General features: G+C 39.9%; 1 protein-coding gene across 2 annotated transcripts in view; it reads left to right on the top strand.

Annotated features, from left to right (window-relative positions):
• The window catches only part of FHOD3 (formin homology 2 domain containing 3), a 376,458-nt gene that overhangs the window by 218,318 nt on the left and 140,275 nt on the right, over positions 1-17,865 (top strand). For both annotated transcript variants that reach the window (XM_058806162.1, XM_058806153.1), the window contains exon 6: positions 4,682-4,776. In XM_058806162.1, the coding sequence (XP_058662145.1) occupies positions 4,682-4,776 (95 nt within the window). The remainder of the gene's footprint in view (positions 1-4,681; positions 4,777-17,865) is intronic.

Consider the following 17,865-nt stretch of genomic DNA (forward strand, 5'->3'; position numbering starts at 1 on the left):
GGGCAAAAATGCAAACTTAAAAGATTTGGGATTTTAAAATATTTGATAAGAAACAAAATATTCATGCACTTGTGGCCAGGAACAAGATTGTTTTCAGCTTCTGGGTGACATTACATATAGAGTCAACAATAGTAAAGAAATGAGAATAGCTCTATAAATAGCAGATTTTTCACTGAAGCTTAAACCAACCCATACAAATTGTAACAGGAAAAAAACAAAACCAACCCCAAACACACAAATTTTAGGTGGTTCTAGTGATGTGGACTGAGTGTGAGTCATGAGGTTTGCCACAGTGTTGCTTTGTAAGATCCTTTTCAGAAGCAGTGGAGAGTCCAAGTCATCTGTTTTATCTGATGTGACCTCTTAGAAGAAGGAGCTCTGCTGTGATTTTACTAATTTTCAAGTAGCTGGATGGTATAGAAGTTGTATTTAATAATGATTTACCATCAGGGAAATGAAATATTCTTGGATTTTATAGAGACAATAAGCTCTGTTTGGAGGGTGGGCATGCAAGCATGGTGGGAATGTGCTACAAGCAAAAGTAGCAGCTTCTGACATCTAGCGTATGGAGGCTGAGCTGAGTTGGAGATTTTGTGTTCAAGATGGTGCCACTTGGTAGCTGGGATCTTGCCTCTCTCTAATGAGAAAACACCAAGAAAGAAGTTTTGGAATATGGTTGTTTTCTTCAGAATTACCATCTAGTAGTAGTAGTAGTATACTAGTAGCTCTATAGCAGTATATTAGGTCACTGCATTATCTCCTTTATGGGATCCCTCACTTGACATGGGGTTTTTCTTCATCACGAGGTTTGCTTTGATGGAGTAAGCCTTTTTGGTGCCCAGGATAGCATACCGAAACTAGCAGTCAGTTTTCAAATGTAATTAATGCAATCACACAGACCCTTGATTTCTCACTGATGATGGTAAGAGTTTAGCTAGCAATGAAAATATGAGTTTTAGCAGCTGGTTCTTCTTCCCCATTAGTTTCATCACCATTGTCTGTTGTGCACACCTGCCTGTAGTTGTAGAGGCATGTAGCTGCATGTTGCAGCACATGTCATGCACCACAGCTACTGGGTATGAACTGAAGAACTTGGGCCCAAAGCTTTCTTGGGAGTGAAACCTGCAGTGACAAGGTCTTTGGCCTGCTTCACGCTGTACATTTTGCTTATTCTGGTGGAAACAAATGCAATCAGAAAAGGCATCCCTGCCATAATTTTTGACATCATGAGAAGGGGTTTGACTCATGGGAAATTGTAAGAAAATAGATTTTCTGCTCATTCAGTGATTTTGTTTTCTCTAAGTCAGTCTTGTGGTAAAATAGAAGCAGAGAAGACTAGAGAAGCAGGTGCATGCCTGGGCAAGGAGCAGCTTTGAAACTTTTTCCAGTCTGGGTGGGATAAAGAGACTTTAGGTTTAAGTGATGTTCATTGTGATGATGTTTTGTGCTAGAGCTTTTCCTCTTTGGTCCTATAAACTTTATATCCCAGGAGAGTATCAGTGCCAATATTGGTAAGTTTTTAGAGGCTTTCTTAAACCTCTTATTTCACAGAAATCTCTGAGCTTTCTGGCTGGTCTCTCCTTTTCTAGCCTAAGCCTTTCCTAAGAAATCCATCAATTTTCCACTTGAAAATAGCTATGGGTAAAGTCACAGACTACTTTCATATAAGATTAAGGGTTTGACAAGGGTAGTGAGAACAAAGAAATTCCAAATTAGGTCTGCTTCGTATTTAAACTCCCCTCTCCCAGCCCCTTGTTGCACAATAGTAAACTTTCCTAATACAAGTAGGTTGTTGATATACTTCCAGAAAGAATTCCAGTTAGCTGAGGGATGGGATTAAATGGATTAAATAGCCTCCTCGTTTTTTGGTAAAGAAGAAAAAAAAGTTTGGTTAAAGGCACAGACAAATGTGAACCTAAATTATTTTGGCGTAGATTGGCCTTCCAAACTGCCTTGCAGGTGAGGCTGCCCACCCTTGTTGGGGCCCTGGATGTTGGTGGTGGATGTGTGAGCGTGCTGGATGCGTGGAGCTTGCGCTTCAGCCGCAGCCATTTCAGCAGAGTATGGCTGTGGGTGGGAGGTGAGATAGCAGTTGGGTAGAAAAGCTTCAAAGAATGTAAAATGTCCTCTGTCAGTCTCCTTTTAGTGCCAAACTGCTGTGTCTTACTCAGCCAGACCCAAGGCCTGGAAGGGCCCAAGGACTTCCAGCCTGCTTCTACACTGGTGTTTTTGGTGGTGTCTTCCATTTTGGCGGTGTGGTGTGGTTATGGTAAAGGAAATACCTGTTCTTGCTCAGCACAGAAACTTGATGGGGTATGAAAACCATCATTCTCCTCCTTTCAGATCTTCTTCTGGCCTTCTTTTCCTAAGAATTTATGGGGCTTCAGCTTTGTACAAAGTACAAATTCTCCTTATCTTACTCTATCTCTTAATGAAAACAGATTTTTCCTCAACCATACCTATCTTGTCCCATTTTTCTGACCCCTGAAGACAGGAAATAGCAGTATGAAGATCCACACCAAGGTTTGGCAGCAGCTGACAGCTTCATGTGTGGCAGATAACTGCTGGAGATGTGACTTGGACGTGGACACATAAGTGTTTACATCTTGGTTGTTTGATAGCGTTGTTTATCATTCCTTGCCCTGTGAAACTTATTGGCCACTAGTTCAAGCAGCAATGGGAGTGGTTTTTTTCTTGTGTTTTAAAGAATCCCTAAAACATTTTTTTGGCTTCTTTCTAAGGTCTACTAATTTGCCTTAACATATTGCTGTTATAAAGAGTCACATCTAACAGGCTGAAAACAAATGCATGCCAGATCTCACTTAGCCTTCCTGTCTAATTAGTCTTAAGTATAAGCAGTGGACTAATTTTGTGTTGTGTACATGCTTTTTAAAGCAAAATTTTTGTTGTCTTTGATTTCTATATTAATTTGGAAAGCATGCTCTAAGACTTAAATTTGTTTCACATTTGCTTTAAATTCAAATTAAAGCACTTCACCCCTAACCAAAGAATTTGCAAGGGGAAAAAAATGGATTTGTTGACCTTATCATGACTGGATCTCATCCTGATCCAGTGCCAAATCTTTTCAGCATTGAAAGGAAGTAAAAACAAGAATTAAGAACTTTCTCTGATTACTGCTGGGATAGTAGCATTTCCTCTACCTGCAATGAAATGCTTCAAAGCAGCCATTTATTCAGGTAGTGTAATTCATATCTCTTTTTACTGCTGACTTACATCTTTTATTTTGCCATAACACTTGGGCCTGTGTCCCTCCCACCTGATTTTATTCACCTGAGAGACATGTCTTCAGAGGGTGCTGAGTGATTGTTTCCTGGAGAGGAGGAGCAGAGAGTGCCTGGCATACTCCAGTGGCAATGCTTGCCTAGGAGACATGTTATCTCTGTGTCAGAGCTCTCTTGCCAGCTTTTTCTCAGTCTTCATTGATTGTGTGGCATTCACTGAGTGTGGCTTTCCTTCTTGCTTTTTGTGACAGATGAGATAAAGAATGTAAAAATAGTACCTCAGGTTTTTAACTATAAATTGACCAACTAGACCAAAGGGAAAAGGAGCAGATGGTGCAAGAATGACTGTTAAGCTATTTGGCTATTGGGGTACCGAAGTGCTTGCCTAGCATACATGTCTTTGAAAATCTGCCCTCAAGGTAAATGACGCTGCACTGCACACAACCTGTGCAAAGGTGTGATAATTATCCTCACCCTTATTTTTCTTTTTTTTCCCCCCCATAAAGCAGTGTTCTAGGGGCTCATCAGGCTGTTCGTTAAATAATTGAGTTGTTATGCCAACAGGCTGTGCTGAAAGGTGTTACATCAGCGATTTCTTTTTCATCCCACTGTGCTTTGATCTCCTGCTATAAAGCAGAAGATCTAACAGTGGAAACTTTTGAAGATGATAGATGAATTGTACTAATTCACTTTTCATAATCCTTACAAAAAATGTCTGTCCTTATCAGTCAGAAAAGATTTAATAGCTGTTGTCTCTTGAAAGTCTCATATTATCACAATTGCAAACTATGAAATTACTGTTATGAAATATTTTACTAGTATATTTTTAATGCTGTTGTAATAGCTTTAGGATAAATTAATAAAGACACTTCTTTGCTATAACCATGCTTTGCTTTTTCTGTATTTTCTCAGTAAATTGTAACAATCCTTTTCAAGAGAGCACTGTGCAGTAGTGAATAGTTGATGTCCTTATTGATGTTAATTGTCCAGCTTTAATCTCATATCACTGGAATTCACTGAAACTGTCAATTCAAATATACTAATTCCAAACATTATATATGGTGCTGAAACAAATGGTGAAAGTCTTGGCTCATAATATAAAAAGCACTGTAGCTGAAGGAACCATTGTGACAGTAAGCCATGTGTAAAGTACTGTTTGCAGATTTGGGGAGCATAAAATACACCATCTTCTAGGAAAGAACAAGTGTTTGGTCTTGTCTCTGGATGAAATTCACAGTTATATTTTCAGAATAAGTCAGTAAAGTTTGTGAAGTTTCCCCAGGATTTAATCCAGCACAATCTTGCCCAATATATCTTTCATTAGTTGAGCTCCCGACTTCTCTGGTAAACCCTGCTCAGAGAAAATTGTCAGCAATGCTTAGAATTATAAAAGGTCTTCACCAGCTCTAATTATATTTTCTCTCTTTCCTTTGCAATAGCCTTGGGCCAGATAATGCTTTACGTCGATGGCATGAATGGAGTGATAAATCATAATGAAACCATCCAATGGCTGTACACGCTTATTGGCTCAAAGGTAAGACTCTCAAATATTCCAATTTTATATGGCTTTGGTGTTCTTTTAGTGCACTTTTTTTTAATGCTTTTAGGGTATAAATAGAGTTTGTGTTAGGCTCTAAAACATTCCATAATATTCTTTGTGGAAACCAGGTCACATTGAGCTGATACTTCTCTTCTACTGTTTTTATACTCTTTTGTCAGCACATACGCTGCTCTTAAAGTCAAAGATGCCCTCATTACTGTCTGCGCTGCCATTGCATTTGACCATGGAGAAATGGTCAGTTTTTTGGTTTTGTAGTTGCAGTTCCCAAGGCATTCTTTGGAACCACTCTATTCACCATTCTACGCTGCTCACCTGTGCTGAGCACTGGGAGAGGACAGTTCAGAGTGATCCCCTCTTAAAGTAGAATACACAAGTTCAACTGGAAGTTACCTACAACAATCATCTAGACCAAATGCCCGACAGCCTCACTTTATGAAGGTCGTTGTCCAAATACTTCTGAAACACTGACAGGTTTGAGACTTTGCCCACCTCTCCAGTAAGCCTTTTCCAGTGTTTGTCCACCCTCTTAGCAAAGAAATGTATCCTAATGTCAAGTCTCCTTTTGCGTGGAGAGACCTTGAAGGCAAAGTCATGTACCTGCCTGCAGGGTATTCTTTCTGGTTCCCACATACTGAGACAAAAAGTTGAAAGCTGGAATATATGTAGCTTGGGTAGGTCTTTTCCAGTGGAATAGTGATTTATATAGTGCACAGTCTACCTTTAAGGCCAGCTTTGCTGGAATTTGAAAAGCAAGCAGAACACAGATTCTACTGACATGCTGTTCTGAGGGGCCATGGGATAGGTAAACCCACAAATGTACCCTGCTCCAGCCTGTTGGCTCTTAACGAGCTTTAGGAAGCTTATTAAGGCCTGCCAGGGGCTCCTGCTGCTCTTACCATGCTGATCTGTACATAGATAGATATGTATGACACAGTAGCTGGAACAGAGTATGCTAGTTGTTTACAACTCAAAAGTTGCTGTAGTTGGTGGAGTTGAATCCATAGTTATAGTTACTAAGAAATTTCCAAGAATGTTTCAAGTGTCTGAGTCACACAAATCTGCTGTTGCGTACTGTAGTGACATGGAGAGGCTGCTGCTCTCCCCTTTTCCTCTGATAGCTCTCATAACACAAGGAGGAAGAGCTCAATGTCCCAGGAGTCCTTTTTTAACTAGAATTTTTTCTACAAAGTGCAAACTTCGCTGCTGCAGCAGACTGTCAAGTCAAAGAACAGATGCTGCAGTATTGAAAGAACTGATTTATATTGGGTCGACATACCTATATTGGTGGATAAGTAAAAGTAAGTTCATTATAGTTATCAAATCTCAGGCTTAAAGGGCAGGCTTCATGACTGGGAAAAGATAAGGAGATACTTTTCCCCCAGTGTAAAATGTTCCAGGGCTGTCTAGGCATTACTCTGAGCCATTTGTCCTTCTGAAACAGGGGATGTTGCCACAGTGTAAAAAGCAGTGTGAGGTGAGAGAGAAACTATTTGCTTCATATAGAGATCTACATTTTCTATGGAACAGATAAAGAAGCAAAAAAGAAACAAAAATACTGCATGTCCGTGACCATTTTAATTCTTTAAAGCAGATAATGGAAGTGGAATGGGTGAGAAACATGACTGTATTGCTACCTTGCAGATTAAATTCTTTCTAGATTTTCTTGCTCTGAGTACTTCAGCTCTTGGGTCCTTAAGCTCCTTTCTCCCTCCCCCATTGCCAGCCTGAATGATTATCTCCATGTCCTGGCTCAGTGCCTGCAGCTGAGGAATGCAGGCAATGTGCTTTGAATAGTTTGGTTTCAGGTAGCATCAAAGTTGCTTTTTCATTATTCTTCAACTGTCTTGGAGGAGATCTAAGTCCCTGTCTGTGTGCCAGAAGTTAACCAAAGGTATGGCAGGCTTACTGCCAGTGTGGTGGGACAGCTGCTTTACTCACTTAAAGGTGGTTTTGACTTTCTGTGAAAAATGAAGCCCTGGAATTTGCAATGCACCTACAGTCTGAGTTGCAGCCCGGCTATGCTGGTGCCTTTTCCACAGCAAAGATGATGAAAAATACGTTAACATTGCTGAGCAAAAAAGGAATAGTGAAACTGCCAATTAAGCCTTGGGACAAATCCCTCTAATAGGATGCAGGAGGAGTATAGTTATTCAGCTGCCACAGCTGTGACACATAGTTTCTTGCCTTCTCAAGAGCTCTGACTGGGTTTAATATACTTAGCAGTGGAGGTTGTTGAATCTGTTCCACAGATATTTTTTATTGTTTTATCAATATCTGTAGTGGCTTTGCCCCTTCACTGTTGCTTACTCTGCTCTGTTTGCAAGGGGCTGCTGGCTCTGTCACCCTTGCTCACTTTGAGCAGTGGATTGTTGCATCACACGGGCTCAGCAGAGCACCTTGGGGGCTGGCATGCTCAGTACTGCAACAGCTCTGGTTTTGGTACCCAGCTCCAAGATCACTTTACACACCCAGCAATACTTCTGTATAAAGATGGAGGGAAAATGTGGGAAATAAAAGTTTAAATTAGTGTCAAAGAAGGACTCTAAGCAATTTACTGAAAGCCTCCTCAGATTTTTGCCATTGTATTCCTTACTATTGCTAATTCTACTGCAGTTTTACCCCGCTGAGCATCAATGAATGCTTACATTGATGGGTTATCAGAAGTTGTTGGTCATTTTAGTGCTGTTATCTAAGTTGGCCCTCAATAAACTTATTAGGGAGGCAGTTGGAATTTCAGTGGTGTGACTGCACTGGCACCGTTGTCATTGTACCAGTTGAGAGGCACCAGCTGTGTCAGGGTGAAGAACTGAAAGGCAGGAAAAACTTAATCTTAGATGACTTGTTTGCTATGGCACACAAAGAAAGAGCCTTTTGTTGCAGATTGGTATTATATAGGCACTAGGTTGGAAGTGTATGGTAGCTGTACCATTGTTTAGTGATATTATGTGGAGGTAAGAGCATTACTGGCACATCCCAGACTTTTAGGCCCACTGCTGGTTCTTTGTAAGTTGTGTCCAACCATAAATGACCACGCCACGGTGTGGCAGTGGGCTTTCACAGGCTGCCTGTAGACTGCTTTCCAATCATCAGTGGCTCATACATCCCTGGCATAAAATATTGGCAGCATAATCCCAGTGTAAATGCACATTACTATTATTTCATCATTAGTTATATGGGCAGCAATTCATCAGTGGTTCCCTGTTTGACAAAGCATCCAAGTGTGTACTCAATTATGGGTGTATGGTTACATGTTGTTGGCTTCCAGATAGCTTTAATACATAACTGAGGTCAGCAGTGAGCTGCTGCAGGCATGCAAAAGAGGGCTACAGCAGGCCAAGGCTCTAACCATCTTATATAAGCTACAAATTATGTAAATAGGAAATATTGGTGTCAACCAAGTTTTCTTTTAGCATTTGGTGCTAGCATGGGACATTTGTGCAAGAGAGTTTGGTTCTAGAAGACAAAACTAGAAGTTAATTGAATGGTAGTTAACAGTGCTTTTAGAATTGCTCCTTAATTTTTTGGGGTTTTTTTTTTGAAACTAACCTGTCAAGGATGGTGCCTGAACTGGCCACCTGCTGTAGCACTCATGTTTCAACTTCATGGTACCTGGGAGATGATATTTCACCACCTTCTCAGTGTTTCTGCCACCTATGCCTTACTACTCCTGCAATTGGATTTGGTTTTGTGTTGTATTGCAAATATATCTAGGCTGGTTGTAAATGGACTTTTTTATGCTGGCAGCTGGCACTGGAGCTCTTTGGTGGATCGCTGGCAGGTAAATGGTAATAGCTCTTGGAAAAGTTCTCTTATCCAAAAGAAGGAACACCAAGTTAAAGACATGTGCATATATTAAGCCATATTAAGTCCATAGAATGTATTTCTGGTCTATAGGCATATATAAGGTGTTATATATATACACACACACATAAAATCTTTCATATGTGTTGGTAATTCCTCTAACTTAGTAAGAGAAGTGTACAATACTTTTAGTGTATCAGTGCTTTCAGTCCTCCAGGACTAGCTATTGACTGTTTACAAAAGTACATTGCTGGACCAAACATCTTGAAAAAAGCATAGCAGCTTCTCTCTATCTTCTCTATATCTCTTTATCTAGAGAAGCAAACATTTCTTTGCCTCACAAACTCACAAGCTTTTGCCAATCCATCTTGGTTTTCAAAGCCACTTCTAAGGCATAAAGTGGTCCAAAATCTGAGGTTAGTTTCACCTTTTCTTCCCCCTGTTTTTTACTGCTCCTGATAATGATTATTTTTTCCCATTTGATGATCCAGGCTGTTCTAATTTCCCCCAGGGGAGCTAAAGCCCCTTTTTGGCATTGTTTTCAGTGGAAAATAATCCATTTTCAAAGTGGTGCTGGGTAACCTCAGAAGACAGGGTGGAATGCTGGGCCCAGGCTGATACGAGGTTGATTAAAGATTCCTATCTCACATATTGTTTTAATTTTTTTTCCTACTTTGCTTCTGTCTGAGTCTGAGATTGCAAAGTTAACTACAAACTTTAACTATCAAGTTAAAGTGCCTTGTGTGAACCTTTTGCTTGTTTTGGTATTGAAGAAATGATTTCTGAATATTTAAAAATATCATTCTCTCAGAAATAAGCAAAAAAACCTATTTCAAAGCAAAAGGAAAAACAAAACCCGACACATTCAGATAGAACAATGTCGTTTTAGTGGGTAAACTTGTTGATTGCAAAAGGAAAGTTACAGAATCATAGAATCATAGAATTGGTTTGCATTGGGAGGGTTAGTAAGGATAATTTAATTCCAGGCTCTCCCTGCCACATGCAGGGACACCTTCCACTAGACCAGGTTTCTCAGGGCCCTATCAACCTGACTTCAAACAAGTCCCTTTGGGGCTGCTTTTTCTGCATGGTGCCACGGGCAGGTTAAAGCATGCCTGTGGTTGGTAGTCATTTCATGAGAATTTTGAGAGAAATAATACTCACAAAAAACCCTTTTTTTTTTTTTTTTACACAAATGAATCATTTAAGGTATGTAGAGGTAGATACTCAGTCAAAAAGCTTGACTAAATTAGTGTCCATTTCACAAGTCACTTATGCATGTGCTACACTGAAGACAGAAACAAACTTGAGAATTCCATAACTTGATCTTTTCCTCAAGAAATTTCTCACCCAATCTTATGCAACTGGATTTTAAAGTGGGTCTCCAAATAAATATCAAAAATTGGTTTGTAGTAATGGAGAATGTTACAATTCGAAGGGTCTTTCTTAACAGGTATGAATAAATAGCAGGGTCTTAACAGGTATGAATAGCACAACCTAACCCCAAAGCATGTTGAATGAAATCACTGCCAACCTGGATGGTTTGCCCTCTTGTTGACAATCTTGGAAATACGAAGTATTTGGATCTCATTGAATTTTATGGCCATATATTTTGAACAATAGTTGTGTGTATAGATGGTCTATTCATATGCCTGATTTTTGTAAGGGACTGTGCTGTAGAACTGTCCTATGCTTTATTCTCAATGTGTTCGGAAGGTGATCTAGGAACTCTGGCTAGCTAAAAGAATTAAGAATCCAGGAAAAATCACAGGCTTGGAAACCTGCTCTGATCGGTTTTACATGTTTTTTTTCCCAGTCTGCTGCTCTGATGGTTAACAAACCTTCCTGCAGCTCCTGACAAATGAGATGCTCCATATAATTTAAGCACAGGCTATTTAGATTGCATCATTGCTCTCTTACCTCTAGCCACAACTCTGGCAAGCCTCTAGTTTTGTTCTGTTTTCAGGCCTAGACCAAGTAGAAATGTTAGCTGGGTATCATTCTTACAGGCTTTCTGGTTCCTTTGCTTCCTAAAAGTGTTCAGAGCAAAACTGAGATCTCCTCTCAAAGCCTAAAATTATTGCAGTCTCACCCATGGTCTGCCCTGCACTCGAGATGTTGGTGAGCAGGTGCAACTTGCTTTGAGTTTACTGAAACCCTGAACATCCATCTCAGCAGCTGCCTCTTATAGTTAATCTACTGTGCATTTGGCCATTGAACTGTTGTTATGAAAATGGCTACGGGAGGCAGAAATGAAATCCTGGCTTGACTGGAACTTCCCTATTTCCTACTTCTTGAGGTCTTGAGCCTATGCTCACCCAGGCCATCAGAGAGGTTTCTTCCTCTTTCACTCAGAAACTGGATCAGCACTGTTGCGTGAACTGAGTTTATTTTGAATTGTATTTAATTAGTGCTTTGAAGATAAGGATCAGGATGTTGCAATAAACTTGGAATAGGATACACTAGCCAGCACAGAGTGTGTTAAGCACTTGCTTTGGTCTCTCCAACTCAGCAGACAGATTGCTGTGAGTGCTGCTGCTCTTTACCAGACATATTTGTAGGTAGATTTCAAAGTCCTTCAATCAGACATAAAAGTAGTTGAGTCCTGCAGCACTAACTATTCCTGTAGCTCCATCTGTTGCATTCCCTTATGAGTATTTTGAAGGGATGAATACACATTTTTCTGTGGTCAAAAGGAACTCTTGTAGATTAAGGAGATGCTAGAAAACACACAGTTCCCTCACAAGATATCAGAGATCTGATTTCAACTCGTTTGAAGTGGGGAATGAGAAAATGTAATGATTAACTGCCAGCAATGTGGCCAATGCTCAGGCACAACTTTTCACTCAGTCTCATCTGTTCAAAACTGTTTAAGAAAGTGTCGGGTTAGAGATGAGTGAAATATGTCCAACTATTCCCAGAAAATACCATGCATCTATGCAGATGTACAGATTTCTGGTTGTGAAGGAAATGCAAGAAGAGAGATAAAAAGCAAGAGTTATACTAGAATTAGGTGGGGTAAAAACTGAAAAGCAACCCTAAAGTCAGTACTAGCTTTTAGGATTGCCTTGGTCTCCCTCACTAGAGTAGTTCAGTGTCACGTGTGTAAGCAAAATGCTGTGCTTCACACCCTAGCTATTAATATATATATTTATTCGATAATGGATTACTATTATAATAACATCTATATCTGATATTAGCTCCTAGTGTTTTCTAACAAGCATTATGTCCAGCGCTGCAGTGAAAGGAGAAGGAGCAGTTGGAAAGTTTGTCTGTATTGGGGACTGAGAAAATGGAGCCTACTTATTCCAGCATGCTTGAAGCCACCAGTAGCAAATGTCTTTGACAATAAAATTAATTGCCTTACCAAAAGAAATAGAAAATAAGTTGTCAGGTGAAGCAGAATGAAGAAATATAAGAGAGTTTCTTGAAGGATAAAAAGATGGTAGTTATAATCCAGGCTTATGGTACAGTGTACACATGAGACTTTTATGCATATCTAAATGCAGAAATCAAGTTGGCCAGTATAAAGCACATTGTGGTCATTATGACAAACTTTTTGGGACAGCTGTGTTATCATTTTTCAGGGTAGAAATATCAATAATCCTAACTCAGGAGTTTAATAAGCTGCATTTTCAGGAGTGTTTTAAAATTAAAATAAGTAGCTGTGTCTGCACCTTTTCTGGGAACACTGTTTCATGAACTCTGCATAATGCTTCAGTTTCCAGAGTTTCCCATTTTCTGGTGTTGTTGCTCTTAGGTGTTTTAGTGATGTATCTTTTATGACAGTGGCTGTGGTGCTTGGCAGAAGACATTAGAAAGTAGGCTATTAGAAAGTTTAACTGGAGCAGCAGGGAAACATCTTCTGGTGCACAGTCATTGAAATGTCACCAAACTCAAATGTGTTAGCTCAGACCTTTAGTGAAGGTCAAGTGATACAGTTTTCTTAATCTATCTAATAGTTAAAATAATTATTCACAAAACGTCCTGTAATGCTGGCAAATCCCCTCTGTGCTCAGTCATTCCTTCTTGCCTTCACTGACTGGGCCATGTCAGTGGCATGTGTGGTACAGGAGATAGATCACTATGAAACATAAGAAAATGCCCAAATGAGATTGGCTCAGTTGGTTACAGCACAGTTCTAAAATAGCACCAAGGCTGTGGATTCCATCTTTGAGCGGGCCATTCATTTAACAGATGGACTTCATGATCCTGTTGGGTCCCTTCCAATTCAGAATATCCTGTGGTTCTGTGAAAATGCACCATAGTGAATGTACATGTTTCCACAAAGTACCAGTGCCTTATCGGAACTGTGTGGTGAGACCAGTGTAAGAAACAAACCTGGCATCCAGATCTCCTGAGACTTAGTTAAGTGTCTCGAATTTCTGGCAGAGCTTTGTGGTTATTCTGCCAGTAGAAGGCAGCGTATGGGGGTGGAGGGTTGCAGTGGTGGTGCTGAGAAGACTCCTGCACTCCTATAGAAGAAAGGAGGCGGCCAACCTTTGCATTTTTTGAGTAGGTGTTAACATTCTGGGGTTTTTTGACTGTTAACGAAAGGGCATTATGGTAATTGTTACTTATTACATCAGATTTGAAGGATGCAGGTATTCCATCCTTATTTTAACAGAACTTTGGGCTCAGTTTACATATTTATCTCAATGCACTATGATATTTATTCTGGTACAAGCAGAGTTCACTTGATTCATAGGATGTGGGTAGGATGTTTTTGTTAATCACTTAATTTCTCAAACTGTTTGTAGTAAACTTTGTAACTTCATTACCAAGTTACTTCTTTCTCTCACCTCTATTTTGATGTTTATTGAATTGTTATTAAAGATATTTGAGAACTGCACAATTGGTATGGATCCTTTTACAGGATTTTGAAGAAATGCAAGGAGAGTTTGCATGGAAGTAGCAGAAATTCCACACAAAGTCTCTTCAACTGTTTGTCTGTGCAAGGATCTCTTACTTCTCCAAAAATATGACTTAAATCTGCTGTGTACTCTGCAACTGCTACTATGATATGTATAGGACCCCTCTTTTTCTGCAGAATTGTTCTGCTTAATCTCCTCTCTGTTATTTTCCTGAATGTTCCACTTTTTGAACAGAAACTGAATTACTATACCATTACTATTTTTAATTACTATATAATTATTATTATTAATATTATTATTGCTATTACTTTTTATTTTTCCTCTTAAATTCATCATAATTTTCTTCTTAAATCAGTATCTGTCCTCATTCCCATATATATAGTGCAGTAGTGGAATTCTGCCTGCAGGAAAGGTGGTATCCTGTGGGATCTCAGCACCTCAGGATGGAGGTGCAGAGGCCGAGACCACCCTTGGGGGGCTCGGGAATCCTGGAATGTTGCCAGAAGTGTCTGGTGGCAGGATTTTGATCCTACACAGGAGATGAGACCTGTATGAGGACTGGGAGGAATTCACTGGGTGAATGGTGAAGGGATAAGTTAGTTAAAGTGTAAAACACAGGGTTTAGGATTTTGGTACAGGGGGGTCTAAAGAAGTAAGATGGAGGAATTGGGGCGTGTCCTGTTCTTCTTCTTCTTCTTCTTGGCCTCCATCTTCTGTGGTGGTGGTGGCACTTTGGGATTGGTTATTACTAGAAGTGCACCGGTTAATAAGGGTAGAAGGTATTGGAGAAAAATGATAAATATTGTACACGTAACTTTGGGTATAAAGATAAGTGACCGCCCGGGGGCTTCAGCAGTGTGCCCATGGCTGACTTGCTGTGCAGACCTCTGTCGGGCTGAAAGAAAATCTTTTAGATAAACAATTAATAAACACCAAGACCGAGACAAGATCAGAAGTCTCTCCTCGTCCTTTGAAGCGTCGGCTCTTCAAGGCCATCCCTGGGCCTTTCCAGAACACTTAAACAGCACAGAAAACCTTAAAAGTGGCGTCCCTGAGATATCTCCGGACATAAATCAGAAAAGAGAAAAACATGAAATCTACAGTATCCAACATTTTTTGCAGTGTCATGTAAACCAGATCTGAGACAGTTCAGCCAACACAGCAGTTAATATACCAGTGTTTGGCTTGTAGCTTAGCCTGGAAGAATGGCCCAGATAGGGAGAGAGTTTTTACATTGGGAGACCTAGGCTGAATCCAGCTGCCAGGTGCATTCTTGAACCAGTTTTCAAATCCCTTTTTGCCTTGGTCCCTCATCTGGAAAATTGGTATTTGGATTTTAGAGGCCTGGTGGAAGAACACAAGGAAGTAGAAGGACAGATTATATGTGAAGACAGATATGTAGGTAAAAGTTGAACCTGATACTAATTGTTACCATATATGCTCTTTTGGCATCACTCAAAAAAATGTTTGTCGTTCTTTCATTTAGAATAGCTGTTTTTAAAGCAAAGGCTACTAGCTGAAAATACTTGGATAACAGAAAAAATAGGCTGTATCAAAAGTGGAAACTACCAAAACACACATGATGGTTTTGTATTCAGCATGTAGTGCACCCCAAGGAACCTCTGAGGTGCAAGCAGCTCAGACCATCACCAGGGTATTACCCAAGACTCATGGCTACCTCACAGATTTTATGTTGGTCTCCTCAGTTACACAGCTTGCCCTTAGGAAGAAAAAGGTCTGGTAAGACGTGTGGACCTCAATTACTTTTCATAAGATCAAGATCAAAAGGAAGGTTCTTTGGTAGGTTCCTTTTTTTTTTTTTTCTCCACAGTTCTCTAAGAGTAGTTGATACCATATATAGACTTTTCAGAATAATTTCCAGCATACCAACAGGTTTTCTAGCTGACTCCCATGATACACTGAAATGAGCCTCATCTGGGCCTGCTGTGTACTCTCTTCCCATATTCTGACCCTCTTTGATCACAGCAATTGAACAAGGAGTTCAGATGCTTCCTGGTTTGCCCCCCTCTATCTCTTCACTGTTTTCCCTTTTTGAAGACTGCATTAATAAAAAACAAGAATGTGATGTTCAATATAAAACATACTCATAATACCTCAGCCAGCATGGAATTTTTGTAGATTGGTTCCTTTTATTTTTGAATTTCCTCTTCTAATAAGAAGACACACAACTGTAGTAAACGTATGCTTTGCCTTTTTCATTTCCAGCAGAGTGTAACTGCTTCCTTCTTTAGCTCAGTAATAAAATTAAAGCAACCTCTCTGAAGCCCTTTTTCTCCATTGCACTTTAAATGTCAGTGTGGTTGTCTAAGCATCTTATTGTTATGTTTTTGGAGAGAAATGTAACACTTCTCTAACTTAGAGTTTGACTGCTTCTGCTTCCCCAGTTAAGCTTTTCCTATGACACAGGCTTTCTCATAGCAAACAAAGAGTAAAGTGGGAGAAGAGACTACACAGCTATTAATGTACGGAGTCACTTCAAAACTGTTAATCCCTGGGGACTGTGTTTTAGTTCACTGTGTTTTCCTGAAGGTACTAAATATATTAAAACTATATTAAATATATGTGTCTATTAAATATAGTGAAATGTTTTACTCCTTTTATTAAGTAGAGAGGATAGAATTTCACTTCATAATTTTTGCTCGTTTGTGTCACTGCGACTCTGTGAGGTTTGCAGTGTTTTCTGTTCAGGTAATTTTTTCTTTTTCCCTTTCTCATCTGCAGTCAAGCTTCCACAAATAAACACTCTTCACATTAGGTGTTTCTTGGGCCACCCTTCTAGGCACTCAGGAACTCTAGAGCCTTTTGCAGTAAAAACTGTGCATGGCTGCAGGGGGAAAGACATGTTACACCACCTGAAAGTAGGTTTGCTTCCAGATCTGAACTGCTCAGATGGATGTCCATAATAGCTGGATCCAATAGAGAGATTTGAGGCAAACTTCCTTAGAATCAGGATATACTTCAACTTTTGTCACTGGTCTACAAAATTTTTCCTTCTTGTTCTTTGTCATCCCCTTCTGATGAAGGGATGCAATGTGGATGCCCAGGTTCAGCTTCTGGCAGTGGAAGATCATTCACAGCAGAGCATCAGACAAGAAATTTCTATTCACTACACAGAAATTGAAAGCTATGCTAAAGACACATTGCCATTTACTAGGCTGTCTTTTGTAGAGGAACAGCAAAGGCTCCGAGGGTGTCCCAAGGCATTGGGCCATGGGACAGGATCTGAAAATCAAGCACAAGATTTTCCTGATGTCATCATTTGATGTAGTACTACAGTTACTCATCTTGGAGGTTGTTTTGTTTCATTTCCCTCCTGCTCAGAAGGGTGGGTTAGGATTATTCATCATCTTTGGCTAAATTGATGCGAAGTTATGTGGAACAGATGGACCAGACTTACTTTACCTACAGATCTGACTAGTTCAGTCCCAGTCTGCACCATTTATGACACTGTGGATGTTATAGCACTGGTAGCATCCTGCCACTTGAGTTATTAGTTAGTTACAGAAAAAAAATGAAGCCTAAACCAGCATCCTTCTTGTTACCACCCTTTTCAAAGGGTGTCTTCCAAAGTTTTTGCAGTGGTTTGCTTTTCATCATACAAGTAAGTTGCAGTCTGAGGGGGAAAAAGGGAGACATTTCACTCGTTGGGCCTCTGGGAAGTTTTAGTCTTTCCCTTTTCTTTGAAATCATGTTTTTGTATCTGTGTATCTGAATTAATTTTAAATCCTTAAAAGAACAACTATTTCCATTTGTAAATGGAAATAGTTTGTTTAAATATCCTGTGTCTTTTGAAACAAAGGGTAATGAAAATTTTGAAAATTTTAGACTAGATATTAAAACCTCCTACCTCCATCTAAGACTCCAGCTTTCCTGCATGGATACATGCAGATGAAAGCTGATACACTCATTTTCCCTGACTGCTCTGGAGAAGCTGCATCCTCTGTGGTGGCCACCACGTGCTTGACAAAAGACCTGACAGGACACATCCTGTACAGCCAAGATACAGAAAACACTGCAGCTGTTCTCGTGCAGAAGGAAAAAAAATATATCAGTGAGGGGAATGAAAAAAGCAACTTGCCTTTTCTGCCTTAGAAAAACCATCCCACAGCACCACCTAGCAGGCACAGATGGATATAAATAAAGAGTGTGAGGGCAGGACTGTAGCAAAATGCCTCTGGGAGAATACTATGTTGAGCAGGACTATGTGCTTTAAAAGACTTATTCTATCTAACACCTAGCACGGGTTATTGATATAAACTGAGTTGTGCTGCCCTTCCCTCAGGCAATTGATATCCTTTAAGTTTGGATATTTGTAGCTTCATACAGCTAATGAATCTCTCTCCATGTCTAATGAAACGCATCCTCA

The sequence above is a fragment of the Ammospiza caudacuta genome, chromosome 1 (genome assembly GCF_027887145.1).
Source record: "Ammospiza caudacuta isolate bAmmCau1 chromosome 1, bAmmCau1.pri, whole genome shotgun sequence".
Lineage (NCBI taxonomy): Eukaryota > Metazoa > Chordata > Aves > Passeriformes > Passerellidae > Ammospiza > Ammospiza caudacuta.